Source organism: Panthera uncia, chromosome D2 (assembly GCF_023721935.1).
Source record: "Panthera uncia isolate 11264 chromosome D2, Puncia_PCG_1.0, whole genome shotgun sequence".
In the NCBI taxonomy this organism is placed as follows: Eukaryota; Metazoa; Chordata; class Mammalia; order Carnivora; family Felidae; genus Panthera; species Panthera uncia.
In genome coordinates, this window is record NC_064818.1 from 70,818,445 (window position 1) to 70,837,876 (window position 19,432).

At 38.7% G+C, this 19,432-nt stretch overlaps 1 protein-coding gene across 1 annotated transcript in view; it reads left to right on the forward strand.

The window, feature by feature from the left end:
* Positions 1-19,432, forward strand: part of PNLIPRP3 (pancreatic lipase related protein 3) — a 68,380-nt gene that overhangs the window by 13,728 nt on the left and 35,220 nt on the right. The window contains exon 3 of the mRNA XM_049646021.1: positions 434-568. Coding sequence (XP_049501978.1) covers positions 434-568 — 135 coding nt within the window. The remainder of the gene's footprint in view (positions 1-433; positions 569-19,432) is intronic.

Here is a 19,432-nt window from a genome sequence, read left to right on the forward strand (position 1 = left end):
TGAAAATATGGTAAAAACTGAGTACCTTGTAAGCACTGAATATGGGTGCTTAGATTCTTATTTGATGGATCATTGATGGCCTCTCAAAATGTTCTGTGGCTTTAGGTTTGAAACCTTTCTGTAGGGCCTTGGGTAGAGCCTACAGGGTTGTTTCACTAGTCTGATACCCCCCTTTTTTATTAATTTAATTGGTTTTCAGTCCCCCCCCCAAAAAAACACAAAAGATACACATTTTGAAGTAAAATGGCTTAATATCTGAATCTAGATAGAATTACAGTTTGTAAGTGCCCATTTCCCCAGATTATATCTTGGGAAATGGTTCAACAACTGAGGCCATACTATCGTTTTATTGTACCTGGATTTTTAATGAACCATGTCTTTCCCAAGACATTTTTGTAAGTTGTCCCCCTGTAAGCTGTGTCTCCCTTTGCAGCTCTCTGCACTGTCTCTAGCCATGTCAGGTATGATGTTCATCAGTGCGAAAGACCATGTGAGGAAGTACTCACTGTTGATTGACGCCAAGAACTGCAGTGGACATCGCCAAGTCATGGCCATTTCTCCCATCCAAGTACTAACCAGGCCCGACCCTGCTTAGCTTCCGAGATCAGACGAGATCGGGCGCGTTCAGGGTGGTATGGCCGTAGACAAGTCATGGCCATTTCTAAGGGCTACTGCTAACCTATGCCATAGGTCCTGAAACCTATGCCCTAGTGGAGGACCTCTGAGTAAGAACCGTTTATAGTTCACATGAATATTCACATACAGTTATAGACTTTGTTATAATATTGGTAAGTCTTCATCCTAAGGACAGGTTTACTCAAAGTGGCACGTCCTGAGAAGATGGACACATTGTATCCTTGAATTAGTCAGATAAAGCTTTAGGTCCTGCATAATCAAAGCCAGATTTGGCTTGTCTCCTTGCATTCTGACACATGAATTTCCTACATTCTGTTGACTCTGTGGGCAACAGATTTCTGCCTGTGTGATATGGACAACATTAGTGTCAGGATATGTTTTTTTTGTTTGTTTTTTTTTTTTACTTATTGTGGTGTTTGGTTATGGGGTCTCATTGGCTGGCGCACTTAATTGGGCTGAGTTCAGTCAGAAATTAACTTGGGAGGATTTTATTGGTAACTCCACATTCAATTTTTGTCCTATGTTGTCAAAGAGATCCAAAAATGTTAAATGGTGAAATAGATGTACCAGCCTTTACCATAAGCAGCATAGTTTTTGGTTCTATTTTTGAAGGTATAATCTTTGAGCAATGTATGATGTTGCGGCTGTAATAATCAATGGTAGTATTCTAAGTAAAGCAATAACGATGGGAGGCGTTATTCAAATACATGAGCAGATTCCATAAACTGCCCAGGGACATCTATTTCTTTCGTGCAAAGGAAATCTTAGGACATATACTGATCAATGTCAAACTCATCAGTGTGTCCCAAAGTGCTCATTTTAAAACAAAAGATCTACTTGAATACCAGGATGGAGACCAGGAATACTGAGAATGAGTTAGTTATTTATGCCTTTTCCTGTATTGTTTCTTTTCAATAGAATCTCACCTTTGTCTCCAGAAAGTATATAGAAGATAAACCAATTTTTCCTAGCAGCTCTTTACTTGGTGAAAAAGTGATTCCAACCCTGCCTCATTCTAAAATATTGTCATAAGCAACACAGGAATTCAAAAGGAACGAAAATTCTAACAATTGATTAAAATGGTCTTTGACATGCAAAATTTTTGTTAGTTTCTAATCCAATGACGTTTCTTTCATCCCTACTCTCCTGTGATCAATCATAAACCAACCCAACCTTTCAGATCTCAGTAGATGAATGCAAAGTTTTGAGGGGCTTCCACTAATTATTTTCTATATCAATAACAATAACTATTATTCTTTTGGGGAGCTTACCCTACAGTCCTAGCTAATGAGACATTGTCTTTATTTACCTTTTAAAGGGACATATGGCCGTGGCTACCCATTAGAATCTTAACCATTGGCCTTTTGCCCATTCATTAATTCTTTCAACACTCTTGCTAAACTCTTCCTACTTCTCTTGCATCATGTGTGCTAGGCACTGGGGGTAAAAAAGATGAGTAAAACAGGGTCCTGTCCTTGAAGAACTCACAGTGTAACGGGGAAGTTAGACTTGTGAACAACTTTGGTTTTTACCAGTTAGGAGCTACAACTGAGAGGTACTGAGAACACATTATCTTTTTTGGAAAATCAGCTGGACTTGGTTTAGTTTCCTTCCTTCCTCTGTTGCTCTTTTCCCCATGCCACCCCCTCAAGGGAAAAAACAAAGGATGAGAGTAAAATCTCTTTTGAAAAGTTCCTCCATGTCAGCTATGAAAAATGATATTACTTACTACAGTAATAGAGGAGGAGAAATAATATTCATCCTAGGTCCACACTTGATTTTGTAGAGCCAAACAGAGATAACCAGTGAGAGCTACTATAATTCTATTTAGTATTAAAGCAACCAGTTATTTTCATCTTATTCTTAAATAATGGAACCACATTTGTTTAGAATTAGTTATTTTATATTTTAGCTTCATACTTCGTAAACAGACAAGTGCAGAAATGGACAGATTAACTGGAGGGTATGGACTAGAAACCCAAACTCTACATTTGTGAGAATTTATGGTTTGGACAATAATGCAAATACTGAAAGCAATTTAAAATCTAATCACTTCCATGTGCCATTCTTTATTTTAAACCAAGATATGTCTGTGTAGATTTTTAGTTTTATGTACTTATGATAGCAGAAGTTAAGAGCAGATAAGAGGGCCCCATAGGCTACATAACATAATATTCTTTTTCAAGAAAAAGAAACAAGGAAGAATCTTAGCAACAGTAGCTATGCAAAACATTAAAGGTGATTTTGAAAAGAGATTTGTTCATTATTGTATGAAAGACTAAAACTTTAAAAAAAATTTTTTTAACATTTTTTAATTTATTTTTGAGAGACAGAGACAGAGCGTGAGCAGGGGAGGGGGGGGGAGAGAGAGGGAGACACAGAATCCGAGGCAGTTTAATCCTAAGTTTATCCTCTAGCTTAATGAAAGAGAAAAAGATTCCACTAGAATCAAATATCATTTTAAAAGATGTTTAGAAATATGCACATTTTTCTAGGGCATGACATTCTAAAAGTGTAAATTTTCATATTTTTGAGATTAGACTGGCTGAGTTTTTAATTTTTTTTTACACAATTAAAATTTAGATGTTGTCATTTTTTATTTTCATGCATTAATAGTTCAAAATTTGTTGCATACAAGATTTTCAGTTAAGAAAAAATATAGTATGAAAATTATCCTGGTTGTAGTTGATTTTTTTTCTTAGAAAGCCTGTGAAGTCCAGTTTGTTTTTCTTTTAGGACAAGAAATTCCATTACGATGACCACCCCTTTGTAACAGATTTGATCTATTTTGTTAAGCAGGCAGGATCACATTCCTTATAAACACTGATCATCGTGAAAACTACTAAAATCTACTCATGTGTTAATTTTTTTTTAAGAATTAAAAAAAAAAACCTATGAATCCTATATGTTTACTAGTTCATGTGAAACTTTTAAGAGAATGTATGGAGTTCAGGGGTGCCTGGGTGGCCCAGTAGGTTAAGGTCTGATTCTTGATCTCGGCTCAGGTCATGATCTCATGGTTCGTGGGTTCGAGCCCCACCTCAGGCTCTGCGTTGACAGCACAGAGCCTGCTTGAAATTCTCTCTCCCTTTCTCTGTCCCCCTACCCCTTTCATGCTCTCTCTCTCTGTCTCTCTCTCTCAAAAATAAATAAGTAAATAAACTTACAAACAACAAAAAAAGAAAACGTATGGAGTTGGTTCAATAGGTGATACATCTCCAATTTATGTGTGAAAAAAAAGTACGTTTTTAAGCGTGTTGCCTGAGACCAATGACCTGTTGAGGATTTCACTAATAGAACTGGAAGGTTAGTCATGTATTGTAGAGTAGATCCCTCTGTTCAGCCGAATACTTTGGTTTCAATATGCAAGCTGAGGGGTAAAAGTTATAAAGAGAAAAAAATGGACCTGCATAACAGAAGAAGAAAAAGTTGAGGTTCCTGGGAAATTCAGGAGGGAGATTGTAAAGAGATTTGAGAAGGGGAGAGGAGGGACCTGACAATTGGGTAGAAGTGATGACCTTCCTTTGGGTTCCTTAAATCTTTTTTTTTTTTTTTTTAGTTTTTTTTATTTTTTAATTTTTAACATTTATTCATCTTTGAGAGACAGAGAGAGAGAGAGCGTGAGCAGAGGAGGAGCAGAGAGAGGGAGACACAGAATCTGAAGCAGGCTGCAGGCTCTGAGCTGTCAGCACAGAGCCCAATGCGGGGCTCGAACTCACAGACCATGAGATCATGACCTGAGCCGAAGTCGGCCGCTTAACTGACTGAGCCACCCAGGCGCCCCTGGGTTCCTTAAATCTTTAATGATTTCTAGTGTGTAACTATTTTTTTGTGTGTGAAAACTGGATTTTCCACAATCTTGATCTTCCTTGAGTTTTAATTTACCCATTCAATATTTAGTGATAGGCTGCTCTATGCAAGCACTGTCTCTTACTGCTGGGGACACGATGATGATGGGACTCTTTCCTCACCTTAGGAAGGTTATAATCTATGACAAGGTCAGCAGTCCATAGCCTGCAGGCCAAATATGGCTCACAAGTGAAGAATTATTTTTTAAGTGGTTGAAAAGAATCAACAGAAGAGTAATGTTTCATGACATGTGAAATTATATGAAATTCATATTTCAGTGCCATTAATAAAGTTTTATTGTAACCTAACCAGGTTCATTTGTTTATGGATTGTTTATGGATGATTTTGCACTAACAGACAGAGTTGACTTAGTTGTGGCAGAGTACCTCTGGCCCAAAATGACTAAAATATTGACAATCTGGTTCTTTACAGATAAAGTTTTCCAAATCTAGTACATAAAATTGATGTTAAATAGAGATTGTAATTAAGTATAGTATATTGTAATAGAGAAAATTTAGGACTATATGGATCATATAGCTTGCCAAACAACTCAGACATAATGGGTAATACTAGTTATCCACGCTAGTCAGACGGAGTAAAGACTCCGCTCGTTACAGAACCCACACTAAATCAGCCTATGACAAGAAGTTTAGGTAACTAGGAAGACCAAGGAAAATTCTGGTTTTAGAGATGGCATGCTTCAACAGTTCAAATGATATTATGATCAACTTATTTATCTCTCTTCTTCAGATTTTAGGCTCTGATAGGTTTCTCCATATTGGCATAATTTTGAATTATACTCTTTTTTTGTGTTGTGCCAAAAATGACCTTAAGTAATTCTAGATGTCATGGCACTTTCTGGTAGTGAGCCCCAAGAAAAATGAGTATATCAACGTTTAAACAAAAACCCAAGGAGGATTCTGACTGGCCTGGCTTGGGTCATGTGCCCATTCATAAATCTCAGAACTATGGCTAGACCGTATCACATGACATTCTCTAAATGACGGTGGATGCGGAGAATGCAGGTCCATGCGCTCGACATCCCTACCAGTAGAGAGAACCTGTTGGGATGATGAAAATAAGAGATTCACACTATGAACTGATATCTATAAATTATTTTGCAAAGGTTTGAGATGTTGGGGAATATATAATATCCTAATCACAGTGATTGATATAGTCTCCGAAAAGTAAAATTCTATGAAAATATCTAACACTTCAATGCAGAGTTTGTATACTGATTGCCTATGGGACTGATTCCACTTGCTGATCTATTCTGTCTGGCCTATTGGCCTGTAGTTTTCTTTTCTTTTCTTTTCTTTTCTTTTCTTTTCTTTTCTTTTCTTTTCTTTTCTTTCCTTTCCTTTCCTTTCCTTTCCTTTCCTTTCCTTTCCTTTCCTTTCCTTTTTTAATTTAGTCAATCATTGTGAGCTTCTCCTTTAAAAAATAAATGTTGGCATTACTAGATCTGCCCTCCTGCATGAAAATAATTAGCCACCTTTTTTATATGGAACAGCAGCAGCTCTTACCTTAGATGGAGCATTGGATCTCTTGTTAGCCACAATCACCATCACCCTCTATTGCTTCTCTAATGTTGAAACCCTTTTCAGTTGCCACTTGTGCTTGTTTCTTCTAGAAGAGAATTGCTTCTCTATATGCCTACCTCCACCAAATATGGGAGAAGATGTTTGATTCAGGCATAGTGGAAGATATCATCTTTCTTTGATTAACTTAAGAATATTATTCCATATATAACATGCAAACAAAAGATATCTGTATTGAAAGAACCACAACTTAAGAGGCTGTGACATATGAAATAAACCATCTGAAACCATTATGAAACAAATCATAATAAGATTTAGGACTGGTGCATGGAGAAGATGAGAAATGAAAAACTTAACCTGAGAATAGGATTGAAATGTCAATGATTGTTTTTGATTATGAATAAAATATCTGATACTCCTATAAATGAGGTTATATATTAAGTGAAAAAATTACCCAGACAACAAAAGCTTTTATGGATGGCAAGTTTATGAAAGAGCATCATAGAATACAGCAGAAATTGTGGGTTCTGCACAGAGACAAGCATTTGTAAATTGAAAGCTTACTGGAAGTACTGTTGACCTGAATATTGAAGTTATGTCTTAGCAGTTACAGAAAAGTTGTACCAAAAAAAAAAGTTAAATCGGTTGCAGCATTTTCTATTGAAGATGATGAGAGCACAGATTTGAATAATATCACATCGTCAGCTATATTGAATTGGTGATATTGACAAGAATGCTTATGTGTCAGAAGATGACAGGCTGTGATTGGACTCAGCAAATGACTGATCTTTGTCTAGGGAAATTTGCAAAAGGCAACGCACTTGGTCAAAGTCAGTCAGTGTGATTCAGCCCTTGCAACGGACAGTGTTAATGTGAAAACTTAAATTTAAGAAAGGATCATTCCCCAGGAAACCTAGGATTGAGGTCTCCTGATTACATCATTTTCCAGGAATTGCTTTGTGCCAAAGAATTTAAAATGCAATATACCATGAATGTGCTTGTAATTAACACCATGAACTGGATAATGCCCCGTAGCATGAAATACAGATATTCCAGGGCTTCTTTTTATAAGTTAGATGTATACGGTTGTAGCCCGTTGCAGTACATGGACTTATGTGGCTGAGGGCTAAAGGATATTTTTGGATAATTTTATGTCATTCAAGAGAAAATCTCTACTCAATCTCTAACAATGAAAAGTGGATTAAAGTCTTGGCCTTTTGGGTGGATGTTAGAACCTATCAATTTTGAATAGTTCTCTACAAAGGCATTCACAAACAGCTACACAAACGTATGATTCAATTTGCTCACTTGAAGTGAAACTGTGTCTTTAAGAAACTAATTTGGCAAAGAATAATCTGGCCCATTATCCTGCACTGAAATCACTTTCCTAAAATGAAAGTCATGGCTAGAACTACATTACCAAAGCTAGGGGGCTTGAAAATGGAATTCCGAAAAGGTTTTTGGGTTTTAAACTTTAGGAAAATAAAGTAACAGTTAAACATTAGAAAGTTTACCTTTATAATTTGAGACTGACTGATAATACGAAAACAAGAGCTACCCACTAACACTATTGAACTGAATATCATAACTGAAAGTTAAATACAATGGAATTGGAATGCCAGAACTGAACACATTTCCAGACCCAAAGCGTTGTGTAAAGAGAGTCTATACATGCTAAGTAGCACCAATGTTTGTAATCTCCATTTTTCAAAAAATTTTTAAAGTTTATTTAAAAAAATTTTTTAGTGTTTATTTTTGAGACAGAGAGAGAGAGACAGAGTGCAAGCAGGGGAGGGTCAGAGAGAGAGGGAGACACAGAATCTGAAGCAGGCTCCAGGCTCTGAGCTGTCAGCCCAGAGCCCGATGCAGGGCTCGAACTCACGGACCGTGAGATCATGACTTGAGCCGAAGTCGGACGCTTAACCAGCTGAGCCACCCAGGCGCCCCTAAAGTTTATTTATTTATTGAGAGAAAGTACAAGCGGGGGAGGCCAGAGAGAGAGAGAGAGAGAGAGAGGCTTTGCACTGACACGCGGAGCCCGATGTCACAAACTGTGAGATCGTGACCTGAGCCGCGACCGAGGGGTCAGACGCTTAACCAACTGAGCCACCCAGGAGCCCCTGTAAACTCCATTTTTGCATATGACACTGAGTACATTTTGCATATGACACTGAGTACACCTAGTCGACGGACTTGTGGTGTAGGTTGACATGATCTGATGGTAATTATCTTATGTCTCCATGATAAGTCCAGAAGTAACAAATGAGAAAGAACTCAAGTAATGAAACATTTCTATTTCTGTGATTTTTTTTTTGTATTTTAAAATTTCAAATATCTCTAAGAATATCATACATACCAGTTCGCACTATATTCAAGAAAAATAAAGTAAGTTTGGTTATTTTCCAACACTTGACTTCTCTCACATCTCGTTTACCTCACTTCTTTCTGTGACTAGCTGGTCCCTGTGGGCATTTGAATGAGTACTCTGGCTTTGACCTATGCCTCTAGATGATGCTCAATCATCCTTTGATGGAAGACTGTATTAAAGAAAACAACCTTTATGGTATCTATAAGCAGAGATTCCAAATAGCAAGAATTTGTCAGAGTGTCTCCAGCACTATCTAGGGGAAAAATGTCCCAACCAGGGGCCTCAAAGATATTGTTACTGTGGAGATAGATGTGCTGGTCTTTTTCTAGATGGATAACAGTAGCCATAAATATCATTCAGCTAGCTATCCTTGATCAGATGCTGTGCTCACCAAGCAACGGCAACATTATTGATCTGGCCTGGGGGACAGACTAGGCACCAGAGTATCTTTTCTCCTCAAAAGTGAATTTTTCTCCTACACATTAATAAATTTGCTTTCCGGTTAACATAGCATCCTCTTGTCAGTTTGGGTAGCTAAATTAGTTGCTAAAGCCTTATCACCCTCGGGCATAAGAACAGAGTATGCATCTTGACCTATAAGCAACGCACCATATCCTGCTACTTATTTATTTATATAACTCAGTGCCATTCAACGGAATTCACGTCTGAATATTTAGGAACAGCAGTGAGAGTCTTCCTTACCGCAATAATTTAGAAACCAAATTGCCCTTTTACTAGTATTTTTTTTTAAGTTTCATCTAATCCAGATCAAGTGGCTTTACACTCTGAAAAATTTAAGCTGCTAGCACTTGACTATGGAAGGCAAAGACAAGGTGGTTAATGGCCCTAATAGGTTTTTCCACAATAAATTCATTAGTGGAGGTTTACGTTCTTCTCAGAGGCAAATCAGCATTCTCTGCCATGCACCCATTAATATAAGTTATGAGACAAAGTATTTTAATTATATATCACGCCACATAAGGCTTTATAACTTGTACCAAGTCTGTCAATATCGAAGTCAATAAAAGTTGAGTGGCTGTGAAATAAGATTCTGAACAATTAATCTTAAAGCTAAAATAGTATGAAGAGTGAATGGAAAGTATAAATGTATGTCAGATTATTATATCAGTCCTGTTTTTCTGGTTTGTATTATATAAAATAATTAAGTTTTCCTTTAAAAAAATCCATCGTGACGATATTGGGAAAAAATGTTTATATTAGCCTTTTAGAAATAGTTTTAAATATCTCTGTTGACTTTTTCTGATTGAATTCTCAGACATACTTTAAGTAAATTAATTAAGAATGTTTGTTCTAAAAACTAATGTTGGAAAAAGATACCAAATAATAGAGATACATTTGTACGAGGAAAACGTCTAACTGAGATGTGACTAGAACAGAAAATCAGACAATCTTGTGTTTTAAAAAACCCTTACTATAGTGACAGTCTTAATAAAACCACAAAGCATTTGTTGGAAAGGATCTTGAAGGTCATGTAGTTTAACTTCCTACCGGATGTATAAATCTCTCTTACGTCACCCCAAACAGTCATGCAGCCTCTCCTTGAACATTGTCACTGACATTGGATTTATTACCTTTCTACTCAGTTCATAAATTTTACCTTCTGTCTGGTTTTGGAGTTTTTACTGTATGTGGCAGATGATTTCTACTAAACTATAGTCTCCTTGAGGGCAGATTCAATATTTAAATCCCTAATATCCTATTTATAACAAGTGCTTTCCCTGCAATAAGGTTCTCAAAGATACTATTGAAGTAATTAATGAACAAGTTTGGGCACATTCTTTTTAGAAAATTCCCCCTGAAATCTTCTGTTAACTGGTCCCATTCTTGTCTTAGAAGACTCCCAGCCCAAGAATGGGGCTTCATCCTTAAAGTGGAGCTTAAAGGTATTTAGTTTCTTGTTACTGCCTCCTTGTTATCCCCTTCCACAATGGGAAGGGAAAAAGCTGATCTCAATTCCTGTTCCTTTGAAATAACAGTGGTTTCAATTTTCCTTATGCCACTGCAAGGTCTCAGGTTTGACTGAACCTAAATCAGTCCCTTTACTCATCAAGACATACTGATTCTTTGTTTTGTTTTTGTTTCTCCTTTTTTTTTTTTTAGTTGAAATTCAAGTCTTTCATTCTTCACTTTTTTTAAGTGTTTATTTGCTTATTTTTGAGAGATAGAGACAGAGTGTGAATGGGGTGAAGGGCAGAGGGAGAGGGAGAAAGAACCCCAAGCAGGCTCCACACCATCAGCACAGAGCCCAGTGCAGGGCTCGAACCCACAAACCCTGAGATCATGACCTGAGCTGAAATCAAGAGTCGGATGCTTAGCTGACTGAGCCACCCATTTCTTAAAATTATTTAATGATATCCTGCCCCAACAGAGGAGCTCCTGTCTGGGTGGTGGCAAGAGTCACACTACCTAATTGGTATAAACACTGCGTCAGCATAGACAGCAAGAAATAATCATACTTTAGGTTGGTCTTATGGTTAAAGCACAAGCATTACTGTGAGAGAGGGAGACAAATTTGTCGATTTTTTCCTTCTCTCACAAGATGACATTATTCAAGTATCTAAGAATGTGATCCTTAGAATTTAAAGCTTAGACTGCTTGAGAGCTACAAAGGAGCTTAGATCACAAAATTTAACTTCTTCATTTTATAGAGAAGAAAATTAAACTCAGAAAGTATGGCAAAAAAAAAAAATGTCTATTGACCTAGTGTCTATTTTCCTAGGCCATAGCTAGCTAGAGACTGTATCAGAAATAGAGACCAAGACCTTTTATTTCTATGTATCCCTCTGTATCCAGAGAATTTTCTCACATAACTCTCTTCAGATGTCAAATTGAGTTGTCTTTTCTATATCATGTACTGTCGTGTAAAATTTAAATATAAAATCTGCTAGAGGGAAATAAGCGCTTGGTTAAAATGTGTTTTGTGATTTATCACATAAGGAGCTTAAGGATATATGTATTCAATAAACCTCAAATAGCAGCATTCCATTCTCCCTATAACAGCCCAAATACTGCGTCTCTTGTGAAAAGAGAAAGCCCAATTGTCTTCAAGTTACCCGTAGGTCATCTTTTTCTCAGAAAATTTAAATTCATTAGGATGGCAACTAATATGTGGAATTTAAGAAACACAACAGATGAACACAGGGGCAGGGAATTAAAAATAAGATAAAAAGAGAGAGGGAGGAAAACCATTAAAGACTCTTAAATACAGAGAACAAATTGAGGGTTGCTGCAGGGGTATCGGCTGGTGAGATGGCCTAAACAGGTGTGGGTATTAAGGAGGGCTCTTGTTGCGGCAAGCACTAGGTGTTATATGTAAGTGATGAATCACTAAATTCTACTCCTAAAATCATTATTACACTATATGTTAACTAACTTGGATTTAAATAAAAGTTAAAAGTTAAAAACAAAAAAAAAAGATGGCAACTAGACAGTGTGGAAATATGGAAACATAAATAAATAATATTCATCAAATTAATGAAATAATCAGTATGTAGCCTGATTAGAGACAAATGATCATCAATACCAAAGTTGAATTCTTGGAATTATTTTTTGTGGAAATATATACATTTGTTATATTGGGATACACATACCTATTTAGTATATCAAGGAGAGCAATACATAACAGTGATCCTTGAGAATGGAAACCAGGCCTGCAGTTGATTTTTTTTTTTAAGAACCTCATGTACTAGAAACATAAAGAATGGAATGAATAAACTCATAGAGTTGCTTCCTTTCCCAAAAGTTGTTGAAGACTAATAGAAATTTGGACCATTGGCAAGAATTCTATTTTTTTGATATGTTTAGCAAAATCAAGATGAGCCCATTCAATATTTATTTAGACCACTTCTTTCCTTCCTTCCTTCCTTTCTTTCACTCATGTATTTATTCAAGTATCTGTTCTAGAAGTTTTGAGTGCCCACCAAGTGACAGGCCCCTTACATGGTAGTGAGAAACACAAAGACAACTATGAGGCATTGATTTCCTTAATTTCAAGGAGGGGTCAGGTGGGACAGCCCAACATGTCACTAATTATAATGTAATAGTGTCAGAGTTAAAGATGTCTCTAAAGTATGGGGGAGCCCATAGTAAGTGATGACATGCAACTTGAAGGTTGAGTATGATTTCAGAGAGTAGGTAATACCTGAAGTGGATTTGGATGAAAGATTAAGATTTCACCCAGTAGAGGAGGGAAGGAAATAGTGTTGCAAAAATGGCTGAAATGAAGGCAGAGCTAGCTTGTTGCAGTGCTCTAAGTGGTTCCGTTTGAAGGGCATGTAAAGTGAGGCATGGTGGAAGAAGCCCAAGGGGGTGGTGTAAGAAAGGCCATGCACCATATGCTGGTGAATTTGGACTTAGACAAAGTAGAGGAATAAAGTAATCAAACGTGGGGGTGCCTGGGTGGTTCAGTTGGTTAAGCTTCTGACTCTTGATTTTGGTTGAGGTCATGATCTTGCTGTTCGTGAGATCGAGCCCTGCATCGGGCTCTGTGCTGACAGTTCAGAGCCTGCTTGGGATTCTCTCTCTCTCTGCCTCTCTCCCTGCCCTTCCCCCCTCCCCCAAATAAATAAGTAAACTTAAAAAAAAAAAGATCATTGTTGTAAAAAAAAAAAAACTGTACTCATCAGGTATCATAATAAGCATACAAATATATATCCCTGGCCTTGAATTTACTACATTACAATGTAGTTCATTACAATTGAATAGTGAAGATGAAAAAATAAATAATTTGAGACTTTTTTAAGTTATAAGAAGGATAAAAATAATTATTTGCATTTTGTTTTGCAATAGCCAAGATATAGAAACAGCCCAAGTATCCATCAGTGGATAAATGAATGAATAAAGAATTTGTGGTATACACATATGCACGCACATACACACACACACACACACACACACACAATGGCATAATATTCAGCAATAAAAAAGGAATGAAATCTTGTCGTTTACAACAATATGGATGGACTTAGAGGACATTATGCTTAAGTGAAATAAGTCATTCGGAGAAGGACAAATACCTATGGTCTCTTATATGTGGAATAAAGAAAAAAAAAGAAAATCAAGTTCATGGATACTGATAACAGACTGGTGGTTGCCAGAGATTGAGAGTGAAGGAGGGGAGAAATGGGTGAAGCGGGGGGGGGGGGGGGGGAAAGGAAAAAAGAAAAAAAAAAAAAAAAAAGAAAACACAATGGAATGGTACAATATTAAAATTATGAATAACAATGAAAAGTTATAAGAATAAAAATAATACAAGTTACAGTGAGTATTCAGAAATTGAAGAAATCTTATATGACTGGAGGGAATCAGGAGAAATATTCAGGAAATATACTGTCACACTTGAACTGGGCCTTGAATTATGAGGAGGATTCAGCATATAGAGAAGGGTGGGGAAGGGCCATCAAGGTGCAAGAACCAGCAGGAACAAAAACCTCAGCAAGTCAACAGGAGCAATGGGTGTGGAGGGGTGTGGACTTGAAGGCTCAAAAGCTAAACTGAGTGGAGGACAAGGAGATCTTTTATCCAAGTTAAATAGTTTCAGCTTCGTTCAACAGACACGTTGAGGAGAATGTGATGGGAGATGTGATTCAAGATGGTGCGTCTGTAAATAACACCTAGAATTCATGACTGCAGAGAGAAGAGCAAAATTTCAGGCAAGAGATGAAGTCCTGACCGGGGATTGTGATGGTGAGTCTCACAGGATATAGGGGAGGGAGACCCCACAGAGGAAGAACCGATAGGACCCTCGGGAGCATCAGAGATGCTTTGGATGTTTCCAGCTCATGACTCAAAGAATAACAGTTCCTACAATAGAAACAAGGAAGGTGTGAGGAAGAGTTCCTTGGAGAGAAAAGAGTTTTTTGCTTAATGGGATGACTCTCTGATTCATTCAGAACACCCAGTTGGAAAGGTCCTGAAGACAGTTGGCCTTGCTGGGCCAGAAGCTTCGGAAAGAGGATGGAGGCAAGTTTCTCACATAGAGACAAAATGTGAAATCCTAGGAGGGGACGCTCTTGCCCCTGGTGGAAACATCTAGGAATCTACCGTTGCGGGAAAGGAGAAAATTGGGGGGAAATATTGTATTTGAAGAATAAGAACAAAAAATTGAAAAAGCCACCAGCAATGGAACCAGAGAATCCATAGAAAAAATAGGTAGGAAAACAGAAAATAAGGAGGTGTGTTTCAAGAGCCAGAAAAAATACAGCAGAGAGGGCAGGGTGTACTGACCATTTGAGCAAAGTTTGGAGGCTTTACTGGGTTCAATTCCTAGCTCAATTTTCATAATTACCTTGGGGTTTACTTGTTTAACTTCTGTAACTTCACCTTTCTTATCTGAAAGAAAAACTGCAATACAATGGCAACCTTGTAGGGACTCGTGAGAACAAAATGAGCTAATACTGCTTACCTTATGCATCACTGGGGAGAACGAGGGTGGCACCCATGCTGGTCTAAAAATCACCAGAAAAAGGAGACTGGCTTGGAGGTTTTACGGTGCTTAGGAAGTGGGGCTGAGGCAAGGGCTCCCACACACATGTATGTGCAGGGGATTCCACGTTTGGACTTCTCACTCATGCCACAAAGGGGGAGCATCCTTATCTTTCTTATCGGGTTACCAGATGCGGGGCAGAAAGGAAGGAGGTTAGGGTGAGGCTTAAAAGCTGTCAGCAACCAAGCATCAAACCGTAGAGTCAGATACTTAGAAAATGTTTCCCTAAATCTCCCTTAATTGGGCCCCAGAAATGCCCAAGTCACTCCAGCACCACCCACACAAGAGGAAGTGCGATAGAAGGGGAGCCAGAGTAGAAAGAGACTTACGCAAAAGGGGTCTAGATCCCTTAGCAAAAAGGTGAAATGCTGTGAATCCCCCGGCAGGGGCCCTGAGAGCGCGTATACCAGTAGGGAGCCCTGAAAATCGTGGTGAGTCCTTTGATGGGTGAGCATTGGAGTTGTTTTAGAATGTGTTGGGCTGGGTTTACGCCGATCTACTTAAGCTCTGGTTTTCCTTGTGATGAGTATATGACGGAACAACGAGTCAAGGTTAGGAATGCTGTTGATCATGGAACAAGTGTCTCACAGGAACACGTTCAATTTCTGCTGAAGCCAATCATGTCTCCTCCCTCTGCTCTAAACCTATAAGTCACCTTCTTCTTCCCTGTCCTTGGGCATAGTTGCTCTTCTTCCTGATGTCCTCACCCGGCAATCATCCCTCACTTCACCGTATCTAACTACTACATCATGCTTCCCAATGAGCCTGTTTTCCGTGACTCTCTCTCCCTGTGGTTTGTTTCTATTGGGCCCACAATTCCTACGTAATTACACAAGCTGTCCACATACAGACTTCCCTATTGTCACTCTGCTCCCACGGAATACTTACCCATGGATGACCCTCCCTTCCAGTCCTGCCTTTCTCCTGGGCTCATTTGAACAAGTAGCCCAGCCTCTCTCAATAACATTCATGGCGTAGCACCCCACACATAACAGGAGACTGGGTTGGACCTACGACAATAGTAATTATTGTTACAGCTTCCCTTTATCGTTTACTGCATGCCTCGTGTGGGCACGAGGAGCATTTGAGTTGAGGCACGTGTGCCTCTTTGTGAACATGTGCTCAGTTCATCTTCCCAAGAACATCCCGACATCCCTTGATGATGGTAGTTATTCCACAATGCATGTATGGCAAACCATCACATTGTGCACTTTATATACAATTTAATTTGTCACTTGCACCTCGATAAACCTGGGCAGGGAGGGAAGGACAGAAACGAAGAGTTGGATAGAGGAGAAAAGGCAAATTTGCAAACATTCAAAACACAATCAGTGCCTGGAAGATAAGGGCACTTACCTATTTAACCAATGTGCACAGGGGATCTGAGGCTCAGGGAGGTTAAGTTACCAACGATCGCACAGCTAAAGAGGTCCTGCCAGGCCGTGAACCCAGATCCAGCTCAGAAGTCCAGGCTCCAAATCCCCATGCTATATTGCTTCAGTGAGAGCCTGCTTCTAGAATTTACATCTTCTCACACTGTGTTGCAGTCTCACGCATCATCTGTCACTATGAATCCTCCTCACCTCTCCTTCCCTTGCAATTGCCTCTTTGCCACTGATGTTTTTCTAGATGTTCCCAATTCTTTGCTGAATGTGGGAAAGTTGAAATTAATTTTTCAAGGTGTAATTTTAATACACATTCCGATATAGTAAATTACTATTATGAAAAGTGTACTACTTGGAAACTTCAAGAAGCCCTCTAGAGTAACTTGTAATTATAATGAGTCGTGTTGATGCAGTATACGTTTTTACTCTGTATAATTTAACAAGTGTGTGATGACTATCTAATTATAGCCTATAGTTCACAAAGTAATAGTTTACAATCATATTTCCTTGGTAGAGGTTATACTTCCACATGAGATTCTTGCTTTATGTCTGCCTACAAGAGGCGTATTACTACCAAATGTGCATACAAATAAAGCCTTATCACAAAGATTGACTTTAGAAGCATAATCTGCTTCAGAAGTACATTTCTAAAAATTTGCACAACACTTACATTCCTTAAACCAACCAAGCCAAACAAATTCATCAAAGTACTCTTGTCCTTTCAAACGTCGTAAGAACTGTTCTGACAATACTCATGAGCGAAAATCTGTTATTCAAGAATGAAACAGGAAAAAAAAAGTGAGTAGATTTTTCTACCTCTGCAAAACACACTGAGGACTTTCTTGTATCATTGCATCCTTCAAGAGCTGAGTTGAAGAACAGAGATAGAAAGGAAACCTAATGGCCCTACCTTCAAACTATATCCTGAGTCAGTCCGCTTCCCTCCACCTCTATGGGCAACCTCTTAGTCCAGACCACCATCATCTCTCACCTGGATTACTGAAATAGCCTCCTAGCTGGCCTTCCTGCTTCTGCCCTTGCCCCACTTCTGTCTCTTGGCAACAGACAGCCGAACGACCGTTACAGCCACAGTCGCCCAGGTCTCCTCTGCTCAGAGCCCTCCAACAGCTAGCTCTCTTTTCCCTGAGAAGAAAAGCTGAAGTTGCCACAAATGACCAATAAAGCCTTACCCACTCTGACCCCAGGTGCCTCTGTGACTCATCCCCTACTCCTCTTCTTCTGCTCCTGCCAGATTGGCCTTTTGCACTTTCTCAAAGACAGGAAGCACACTCCTGTCTCAGGGCCGGGGACCACCTGCCCCAGAATCACGTAGTTACCTTCCTCACCTCCTCCAAGTTCTTTGCTCATACCTCACCTTCTCAAGGAGGCCTTCCTGGACCATCCAAACTTAATTGCAACCCTCTCCTCCAGTCAAATCCCAAATTCTCCAACCTGCTTCACTCTGTTTTATTTTTTTGCCAATTATTTGAACCACCTTTCCCTGTCCTCTAGGGTTTTACTTGTTTCTTATGTTTATTGGCTGCCTCCCCCATTGTAGAATTCAAGGGGGAAGGGTCCTTATTGTCTTTTATTCATTGATGTATCACTAGAAACTAGAATTGTACCGAGCATGAGGTAGCCAGTCAAATATTTGGTGAATGAATGAATGAGTGCTAAAATTACTCAGGTTTTTGTCACTGTATTTCACTCTTTTTTAAAAAAAAATTTTTAATGTTTATTTATTTTTGAGAGAGACAGAGACAGAATGCGAGTGGGTTAGGGGCAGAGAGAGAGACGGAGACATAGAATCCGAAGCAGAGTCCAGGCTCTGAGCTGTCAGCACAGAGCCTGATGCGAGGCTCGAACCCATAAGCTGTGAGATCATGACCTGAGCCGAAGTCAGACGCTCAACCGACTGAGCCACCCAGGCGTCCCTGTATGTCACTCTTTCTCTGCTTCACCAAAATGGCCACGATGCCAGCCTCCTTGAAATCTTGGATAATTTAAAATGCCATGCATTAAGAAATAGCCTAAAAAGTGCTTTTTAAAATTACAGCCATATTCTTCAGGGTTCTGACATTAATATTGAAATATTCATCATGACATCTTTAAAGGTTCTCTGCCTTACTAAATCCTAAACATAATTTATCATATCAGGGACAAAATTAATTGAATTATTCTCTATTCTTGAATCAAGAATACAACTGATTTGCTGTTTTTCCTCATTTTGACGTGCTGTCATATATAAGCAGAGCTTTGATTTTGTGATGAACTTTTAAAAGCTATTGTTAAACTGCTCTGTGTGACATTTTTTCAGGCAGAACTACCATGAATTCAGCAAGCAGCCATGTCGTCATCAGTATCTGATCCTCGTTAAATATAATTGTTAAAGTATAATGAGTCTTCCACTCTCAGAATGATAATCTGTCTAGAGTAAGAATTTCCTCAAATGATATGAGATCAATGAAAATTAAGGCTACTGTTTTTTTTTTTCTATCAACAAATATTGACCATGTGTCTGCTGTGATAGATCTATTGCTAGACCCTGGGGGCCCAGAGATGAACAAAAACTAGTCCTTGTCTCAGAACAGTTCAGTCTAGGGGAGGAAACTAACAGATAAATGCCCAGCAATTCCATGACATGCTAAGAGCTATAGCAGACTCATTGAAAAGTGCTATGAAAACATGGAAGAGAGCGTGGCTTGAAAAAAATTCCTGTATTATCACTGTAGATCTTTGTATTTTTTTTTCATGTAAAAATGTTCATTAAGCACCTGCTAGATTCCAGGCATTGTGCTTGTCCCTGGGGATGGAGACGCAAATAAGAGGCTGTCTTCTGAGAGGTGCTATTGACGATGATGCTATTTATGCTGATCCTGCGTGCGTGGCTAAAAACATTGATTCCTGGAAAAATGACCAGTGGCAACTGGCGAAGCTTTTAGAGCATGTCTTTTGTAGTCGCTGGACATTCAGCACCCCAGACACCAAGCTCAGAGCTGCTGAATAGCCCTTTCTCTAATTACTGTGTGTCTGAATGCCATGGTGGACTGGCTGCTACCAGTTCCAGGAAATAGTTCAACCAAATAAAGCACCCAAGACTTGTAACTACTCTTGGTCTTAACCTCTTCTTTGTCTGATCCTTGCATAA